Source organism: Strigops habroptila, unplaced genomic scaffold (genome assembly GCF_004027225.2).
Source record: "Strigops habroptila isolate Jane unplaced genomic scaffold, bStrHab1.2.pri NW_022045631.1_ctg1, whole genome shotgun sequence".
NCBI classification, from domain to species: Eukaryota; Metazoa; Chordata; class Aves; order Psittaciformes; family Psittacidae; genus Strigops; species Strigops habroptila.
In genome coordinates, this window is record NW_022651108.1 from 78,075 (window position 1) to 87,366 (window position 9,292).

The following is a 9,292-nucleotide window of genomic DNA, read 5'->3' on the forward strand; positions in this document are numbered from 1 at the left end:
TGTGGGGCTGGGGTTATGGGGGGGGATGTTGGAGGGATAAGGGGGTCCCTGGGGCGGGGTTGGAGCTGGGGGGGGCTCTTCTATGGGGTGAAGGGGGTCTATGGAGCGGGATGAGTGGGTCTGGGGGGGCATTGGAGGGGTTTGGGGGGCTGGGGGGGGGATAAAGGGGTCCAGGGAGGGGGTAGGGAGGGTCTGGGGGGGTCCGTGGGGCTGGGGAGGGTCATTGGGGGCAGTTGTGGGGCTGGGGGGGCTCATGGGGTGGCTGAGAGGGGTTGGGGGGGCGCGATGCTCAAATCCTGCTGCTGGCCCTTTAAGACGGGGCGGGCTCGGGACTGGAAGCTCCGCCCTCTCCGTCTGATTGACACAGAGTTTAGCCAATGGGACTGCAGGCTCTGAGCGGGGTGGTGGGAGCTTCTTCAAACAGACCAATAGCGAGCAGCGGAGGGCGGGGCGGTGGCGCGGATGGACCAATGAGAAGCTCGGGGGCCGAAGCGGAAGTGCCGGGCCGCTATGGCGGCGGTGCCGGGGGCCGAGGTCGTGCATCTCAACGTCGGAGGCAAAAGGCGTGTCGGGACCCCCCGAACCCCTCCGGGACCTCCCGAGCCCTTCCGAACCCCTTCGAAACCCTTCCGAGACCCCCCGAGCCCCTCCGAATCCTTCGGAGCCCCTCCGAGACCCCCCGAACCCCTCCGAGCTCTTCCGAACCCCTCCGAGACCCCCCGAACCCCACCGGGACCCCTCGAGACCCTCCGGGACCCCCCGAACTACTCCGGGACCTCCCGAGCCCTTCCGAACCCCTTCGAAACCCTTCCGAGACCCCCCGAGCCCCTCCGAATCCTTCGGAGCCCCTCCGAGACCCCCCGAACCCCTCCGAGCTCTTCCGAACCCCTCCGAGACCCCCCGAACCCCACCGGGACCCCTCGAGACCCTCCGGGACCCCCCGAACCACTCCGGGACCTCCCGAGCCCTTCCGAACCCCTTCGAAACCCCTCCGAGATCCCCCGAGCCCCTCCGGGCCCTTCCGAACCCCTCTGAGCCTCTCCGGGATCCCCCGAACCCCTCCGGGCCCTTCCGAACCCCTCCGGGACCCCCCGAGCCCCTCCGGGACCCACCGAACCCCTTCCAGACCCCCCAAACCCACGCGAAACCCCTCCGGGACCCCCCGAGCCCTTCCGAAACCCTTCGAGCCCCTCCGGGAACCCCCGAACACCTCCGGGACACCCCGGCCCCCCCCGTTGGAGACCCCCCCCCCAGCCTAATTTCACCCCCCCTCGGTTCTTTATCGCCCCCCCCCCCCCCCGGGTTTTGGGCCGCCCCCTGTGTTTTTATTCCCCTATGAGAATCTTTACACCCCCCCCCCCCCCCCCCGGGGGATTTTAGACCCTCCCATAGGGTCTTCCCCCCCCCCCCCCGGGGTCTTTCTGCCCCTCCCCAAACCTTTTAGCCCCCCCCATCGCTAACCCCCCCCCACAGATTCAGCACCTCCCGCCAGACCCTGACCTGGATCCCAGATTCCTTCTTCTCCAGGTGATGGAAGCGGGGGGGACACACACACAACGGGGGGAGTCGCAGTGTTTTGGGGGGGGGTCCACATGGTGTGTCCCCCCCATTAACCCCCCTATTTTACCCCCCAACAGCCTCCTGAGCGGCCGCATCTCCACTTTAAAGGATGAAACAGGAGCGGTGAGACACACACCCCCCCCACCCCGACCTCCCCCTGTTTATGAGCACCAAAGGGGGGGTCCCCAACATCTTCCCCCCCCCCCCCCAATATAGATCTTCATCGATCGGGACCCCACGGTCTTCGCCCCCATCCTCAACTTCCTGCGCACCAAAGAGCTGGACCCGCGCGGTGTCAGCGCCCCCCTGCTCCTGCATGAGGCGCAGTTCTACGGCATCACCCCTTTAGGTGCCACTTGGTGGGGTCCTTCCCGGCCCTGGCAATGGGGACGGGGTGGAATGGTCCATGTGTAGGGGGGGGTTTAACTCTTTGTGTCCCGTCCCCCCCCCCCCCAGTTCGCCGCTTGCAGCTGCGGGAGGAGCTGGAGCGGTCGTCGTGTGGTTGTGTCTTGTTCACCGGGTACCTGCCCCCCCCAGGTAAAAATGGACCCCCCCCCGTTAAACCTGAAGCCCCCCGTTAAATCTGAAGCCCCCCATTAAACCTGACCCCCTCCGTTAAACCCGACCCCCCCATTAAACCTGAAGCCCCCATTAAACCTGAAGCCCCCCATTAAACCTGACCCCCTCCATTAAACCCGACCCCCCCATTAAACCTGAAGCCCCCCATTAAACCTGATCCCTCCATTAAGCCTGAAGCCCCCCCATTAAACCCGACCCCCCCATTAAACCTGAAGCCCCCATTAAACCTGAAGCCCCCCATTAAACCTGACCCCCTCCATTAAACCCGACCCCCCCATTAAACCTGAAGCCCCCCATTAAACCTGATCCCTCCATTAAGCCTGAAGCCCCCCCATTAAACCCGACCCCCCCATTAAACCTGAAGCCCCCATTAAACCCACCCCCCTCCACTAACCCCGACCCCCCCATTAAACCTGAACCCCCTCCTTAAACCCCCCCCCCTTAACCCCACATGTCTCAACCCCCCCCTAACCCCCCTATATCCACCCCCCCCAGCGCTACCAGCCAAGCGCCGGAGCCGGCACAGCGTGGCGGGGCCACAGCTCGCCCTGCGGTTACCGGCCGCGCCGGTGCGCCGCAGCAACACCATGCCCCCCGGGCTGGGCAGCGCCGGCGTGCTGGGGCACCCGCCGGACGAGCGGCCCCCCCCCGGCACCGGTAAGACCCCAACACCGGGGATACGGTCCCCTCCGGTTGAGCCCCCCCCCACCAGGTGGGTTTTCCTTCCCTTCCCCTATATCCATAGGGAGCGATGCAGGCGCCGTGCGGCTCGTGTGCGGGCACCACAACTGGATCGCGGTGGCGTACGCGCAGTTCCTGGTGTGCTACCGGTAATGGGGGTATGGGGGGGGGGGGGGTTCTTATGGCACTGTTAAACCCGGCCCCCCCCCCCTCGTTAAACCTGACCCTTCCCATTAAACGTGACCCCCCCCATGTTAAACCCAACTCCCTCCTGTTAAATCCGACCCCCTCGTTAAACCCGTCCCCCTCCCATTAAACCCGACCCCCCCGTTAAACCCACCCCCCTCCCGTTAAACCCAACCCCCCTATTAAACCTGTCCCCCTCCCATTAATCCCAACAACCCCCCATTAAACCCAACCCCCCCATTAAACCCAACCCCCCCCATTAAACCCAACAACCCCTCATTAAACCCAACCTCCTCCCATTAAACCCGACCCCCCCATTAAACCCAACAACCCCCCATTAAACCCAAGCCCCCCATTAAACTCGTCCCCCTCCCCATTAAACCCAACCCTCCCATTAAACCCATCCCCCCCCATTAAACCCAACCCCCCCCATAACCCAACCCCCCCCATTAAACCCAACAATCCCCCATTAAACCCAACAACCCCCTATTAAACCAAGCCCCCCATTAAACCCGTCCCCCTCCCATTAAACCCGACCCCCGTATTAAACCCAACCCCCCATTAAACCCAGCAACCCCCATTAAACCCCACCCCCCCATTAAACCCAACAACCCCCCATTAAACCCGACCCCCCATTAATCCCAACCCCCCCATTAAACCCAACAACCCGCCATTAAACCCAACCCCCCATTAAACCCGTCCCCCTCCCATTAAACCCAACAACCCCCCATTAAACCTTTCCCCCCCCGTTAAACCCAACAACCCCCCATGAAACCCAACAACCCCCCATTAAACCCGTCCCCCCCATTAAACCCATCCCCCCCCATTAAACCCAACAACCCCCCATTAAACCCAGCCCCCCCATTAAACCCAAGCCCCCCATTAATCCCCCCCGTGAGCCCCCCCCCGTTAACCCTGCTCCGGGTGCTCCTCCGCAGGCTGGTGGAGACGTCGGGCTGGCAGCAGGTCTTCTCCAGCCCGCGGCTGGACTGGGTGATCGAGCGCGTGGCGCTCAACGCCAAGGTCCTGGCCGGGGGGGCCCTGGGCGACCGCGACACGATGGTGGCGGCGGCGGCGGGGGGCGAGATCATCCTGTGGGCCCTGCGGGCTGACGGCAACGGCAGCGAGATCGGTGAGAACCGGCACCGGCGCCGGCGAGGTTTCGGCACCGCCGCAGCCCCTTGATGCCCCGTCCCGGCGCAGGCGTCTTCCACCTCGGGGTACCGGCCGAAGCGCTGTTCTTCGTGGGGAACCAGCTCATCGCCACCAGCCACACCGGCACCATCGGCGTCTGGAACGCCGTCACCAAGCACTGGCAGGTGAGCGCCGGCAGCACCGGCGCCGCGCGGGCACCGGGAGGGTCCCCAGCGCCCCATGTGTGCGTGTGTGTGTGTCCCCCATAGATCCAGGACGTCGTCCCCATCAACAGCTACGACGCCGCCGGCACCTTCCTCCTTCTCGGCTGCAACAACGGCTCCATCTACTACGTTGGTGAGCGCCGGCGCTGCGGTTGTGACCGGCCCCGGTGCCGACACCGGTGTCACCGGTGCTGTGTCCCCCCCTTAGATGTGCAGAAGTTCCCCCTGCGCATGAAGGACAACGATCTGCTGGTGACCGAGCTCTACCGCGACCCCGGTGAAGACGCCGTCACCGCCCTCAGCGTCTACCTCACCCCCAAGACCAGTAAGAGCCTCCCCCCCTGCCCCGGGTTGGGACTGGGGTGAACTGGGGGGAGCCTGAGGACCGGTTGGTGGGTAGGTGAGAGCGGGAACTGGATCGAGATCGCCTACGGCACCAGCTCCGGCGTGGTGCGGGTCATCGTGCAGCACCCCGAGACGCTGGGCTCCGGGCCCCAGCTCTTCCAGACCTTCACCGTGCACCGCAGCCCCGTCACCAGGATCATGCTGTCTGAGAAGCACCTCGTGTCTGGTGAGCACCGGGAGCGGGGATCACTTCATCCACCCACCCATCCACCCATCATCCATCCATTGTCTGTCCCGTGATCCATCCATCATCCACGCATCCAACCGTCCATCTACCCATCATCCATCCGTCCATCATCCATCCATCGTCTGTCCTATGGTCCATCCCTCTACCCATCCATCCATCCATCATCCGTCCATCATCCATCCACCATCCACACATATATCTATCCATCATCCAACTATCATCCATCATCCGTCCATTCATCCACCAATCCATCCAACTACCATCCATCCATCATCTATCCATTCATCCATCATCCATCCATCCTTTATCCATCCATCATCCAACCATCATCCAACCATCATCCATCCATTATCCAACTGTCATCCATCCATCCATCCATCCATTATCCAGCTATCATCCATCCATCATCTATCCGTTATCCAACTATCATCCACCTATCCATCCGTCATCTATCCTTTATCCAACTATCATCCATCATCTAACCATCATCAATCCATTATCCAACCATCATCCATCCATTATCCAACTATCATCTATCCATCCTTTACCCAACTATCATCCATCCAACCATCATCCATCCTTTACCCAACTATCATCCATCTATCCATCCATTGTCCAACTATCATCCATCCATCTATCATCCATCCATTACCCAACTATCATCCATCCATCATCCATCCATCCATTCATTATCCATCCATCCGTTATCCATCCATCCTTTATCCAACTATCATTCATCATCCTTTATCCATCCATCCATCATCCATCCATCAGCCATCCATCCTTTATCCAACTATCATCCATCCATCCTTTATCCAACTATCATCCTTCCATCTGTCCATCCATCCGTCATCCAACCATCATCCATCCATCCATCCATCATCCATCCATCATCCATCTATCCATTATCCATCCATCATCCAACCATCCTCCATCCATTATCTATCCATTATCCAATTATCATCCATCCATCCATCATCCCACCATCATCCATCCATTATCCAACTATCATCCATCCATCATTCATCCTTTATCCAACTCTCATCCATCCATCATTCATCCTTTATCCAACTCTCATCCATCCATCCATCCTTCCACCATCATCCATCCATCATCCAACCATCCTCCATCCATCATCCATCCATTATCCAACTCTCATCCATCCATCATCCATCCGTTATCCAACTCTCATCCATCATTCATCCTTTATCCAACTCCCATCTATCCATCCATCCTTCCACCATCATCCATCCATTATCCAACTCTCATCCATCTATTACCCATCCACCCATCCATCCTCCATCCATCCTCCATCCATCCAGCCACCCCCCCCACCCCTAACCCCCCCCTCCACCGCTTCCCGCCCCAGTGTGTGCCGACAACAACCACGTGCGGAGCTGGACGGTGACGCGCTTCCGCGGGATGATCTCCACGCAGCCCGGCTCCACGCCGTTGGCTTCCTTCAAGGTCCTCGCGCTGGACGACGCCGACGGCGCCAGCGCCGGCACCGACATCGGTCAGAGCCCACCTTGGTTCAGTGTGTGTGTGGGGGGAGGGGGGGTGGTTCCCAGGGGTGCTGAGCGCCCACATTGTGCCATCCTGTACCATAGGCCCCTTTGGAGAGCGCGACGAGCAGCAGGTCTTCATCCAGCGCGTGGTGCCGGATGCGTGCCAGGTCTTCATCCGCCTCTCCTCCACCGGCAAGAAGTGAGAGCAGGGGCATGGCCCTATGGCAAAGGGGGCTCTGGGGGTGATGGGGGGGGTGACGGGGTGTGTTCCCCCCCGCCCCCCCCAGGATCGGCGAGGTGCGCGCCGTGGACGCCGCCTCCATCACCGCCTTCACGGTGCACGAGTGCGAGGGCTCGAGCCGCATCGGCTCGCGCCCGCGCCGGCTCCTGGCCACCGGCCACGCCAACGGCAGCCTCCAGCTCTGGGACCTCACCACGGCCATGGACATGGCGGCAAAGCCCCCCGGTACGTTGTTGGGGGGGGGGGAATGGGGGTCCCCAAACCCCACCGTGTCCTAATGATGGACCCGCAGACGCTGGGGGCTTGAGTGAAGAGGAGCTGCTGCGGCAGCTGGATCAGTGCGACCTGGCGCTGCCCGGCCCCCCCCGGCCCCCCAGGTAGGGCAGAGACCCCCTTCACCCCCCTATTACCTCCCTTATACCCCCCTTACCCCCTTCACCCCGTTTACCCCCCTTTTACCCCCCTTTACCCCTCTTACTGCCTTTCATCCTCTTTTTATCGCCCTTTTGCCCCCTTTCACCCCCTTTATCTCCCTTTTATCCCTTTTACTCCCCTTTTACCCTCGTTTACCCCCTTTAACCCCCCCTTCTTTAGTCCCCTTTTACCCCCCTTTGCCCCTCTTATTGCCTTTCACCCCCTTTTTATCACCCAATTACCCCCTTTCACCCCCTTTTCCCCCCCTTTCTCCCCCTTACTTCCCTTTTACCCCCCTTTTATCCCTCTTTTACTCCCCTTTTACCCCCCTTTCCCCCCGTTTTCCCCCCTTTCTCCCCTTTCCCCCCCTTCCCCTCCTTCCCTCCCTATTACCTCCCTTTTACCCCCCTTTTTCCCTCCTTTTACCCCCCTTTTACTCCCCTTTTACCCCCCTTTACCCCTCTTATTGCCTTTCACCCCCTTTTTATCACCCAATTGTCCCCCTTCACCCCCCTTTCCCCCCCTTATCTCCCTTTTACCCCCCTTTTATCCCTCTTTTACTCCCCTTTTACCCCCCTTTCACCCCCCTTTACCCCCTTTAACCCCCCCACCCTCCTTTAGTCCCCTTTTACCCCCCTTTACCCCTCTTATTGCCTTTCACCCCCTTTTTATTGCTCCTTTGCCCCCTTTCACCCCCCTTCCCCCCCTTTACCTCCCTTTTACCCCCTTTTTACCCCTCTTTAACCCCTTTACCCCCCTTTACCCCCCTTTCACCCCCCTTTTACCCCCCTTTACTCCCCTTTTATCCCCCTTTACCCCCCTTCCCCCCCTTTCCCTCCCTTTTACCCCCCTTTTACCCCTCTTTCACCCCCCTACCCCCCCTTCAACCCCTCTCACCCCCCTTTTGACCCCCAACCTTTGGGGTCCCCCCCCCCATTCACCCCTTCTCTCCGCAGCCACCGACCCAACCCGGGGGTGACGCCGGCTCCGTCCCCCCCCTCGACCCCCCCCAGCGCCGCTGCCGCCTCCCCCCCACCCCAGCCCCACACTTGGGGGGGGGCAGAAGATGCCCCCCAAGGTGGGGGCAAAGGCAAAACCCCCCGTCCCCCCCCCCCGCCCCGCAGACCCCCCACCTCCGCCACCCCCCCCGCGCCTCCCCGGGCTCTGCCCCCCCCCGGGCGCCCCCCCCCCGCTCCCCCCCTGGTGCCCCCCAAAGCGCGGCTGAATGAGACGGCGTTTTGAGGGGGGGCAGGACCCCCCCCGTTCACACTGTGCCTTCATTGGGGGCCCCCCCTCGCACTCAGGGAAGGGTTTGGGGTGTCCCCCCCCCCCCCCCAATACACCCCTTTTCCCCTCTGCTTTGTGCACTGTGGTTTCTGGGGGGGCCACACACACCCCCCCTGCCCCCCCACCAGCAGCATCTTATGGTGCCCCCCAGAGCTCAACCCCCCTAATATAGGGTAACCCCCCCCCCCAAAGTCAAGGGGGGCGTTGCTGGGAGTTGGGGGGCTGGAAGGAATGGGGGTGTCTGGGGGGGTGAAGGGAGCCCCATATGGGGGTTATGGGGTGCCCTATGGGTTATGGGTCCCCTATGGTGTTATGGGGTTCCCTATGGTGTTATGGGGTTCCCTATGGTTTTATGGGGTGCCCTATGGGTTATGGGGTTCCCTATGGTTTTATGGGGTGCCCTATGGGTTACGGGGTGCCCTATGGTGTTATGGGGTGCCCTATGGGTTACGGGGTGCCCTATGGTTTTATGGGGTGTGCTATGGGTTACGGGGTTCCCTATGGTTTTATGGGGTGCCCTATGGGTTACGAGGTTCCCTATGGTTTTATGGGGTGCCCTATGGGTTACGAGGTTCCCTATGGTTTTATGGGGTGCCCTATGGGTTATGAGGTTCCCTATGGTTTTATGGGGTGTCCTATGGGTTATGGGGTTCTCTGTGGTTTTATGGGGTGCCCTATGGGTTATGGGGTTCCCTATGGTTTTATGGGGTGCCCTATGGGTTATGGTGTGTCCTATGGGTTATGGGGTTCCCTTTGGTTTTATGGGGTGCCTTATGGGTTATGGGGTTCCCTATGGTTTTATGGGGTGCCTTATGGGTTATGGGGTTCCCTATGGTTTTATGGGGTGCCCTATGGGTTATGGTGTGTCCTATGGGTTATGGGGTTC

General features: G+C 60.8%; 1 protein-coding gene across 1 annotated transcript; it reads left to right on the forward strand.

Moving 5' to 3' along the window:
- Nucleotides 1-494: 494 nt before the first annotated feature.
- Nucleotides 495-8,477, forward strand: SHKBP1 (SH3KBP1 binding protein 1). Its single transcript, XM_030475131.1, has 17 exons — nucleotides 495-563; nucleotides 1,474-1,527; nucleotides 1,638-1,683; nucleotides 1,777-1,909; nucleotides 2,017-2,097; nucleotides 2,635-2,796; nucleotides 2,885-2,969; nucleotides 3,945-4,138; nucleotides 4,210-4,325; nucleotides 4,410-4,497; nucleotides 4,573-4,689; nucleotides 4,765-4,935; nucleotides 6,326-6,472; nucleotides 6,567-6,663; nucleotides 6,752-6,930; nucleotides 6,998-7,082; nucleotides 8,076-8,477. The coding sequence occupies exons 1-17, from the start codon at nucleotides 511-513 to the stop codon at nucleotides 8,359-8,361; spliced, it is 2,094 nt and encodes a 697-aa protein (XP_030330991.1). The 5' UTR covers nucleotides 495-510; the 3' UTR covers nucleotides 8,362-8,477.
- Nucleotides 8,478-9,292: the final 815 nt, after the last annotated feature.

Bases quoted from the DNA above. Each gene is read 5' to 3' on its own strand.
- SHKBP1 (XM_030475131.1), top strand. From the start codon at position 511: ATGGCGGCGGTGCCGGGGGCCGAGGTCGTGCATCTCAACGTCGGAGGC. The intron at 2,970-3,944 runs GTAATGGGGGTA...GCTCCTCCGCAG, and splicing joins CAGTTCCTGGTGTGCTACCG to GCTGGTGGAGACGTCGGGCT. The intron at 7,083-8,075 runs GTAGGGCAGAGA...TTCTCTCCGCAG, and splicing joins GGCCCCCCCCGGCCCCCCAG to CCACCGACCCAACCCGGGGG.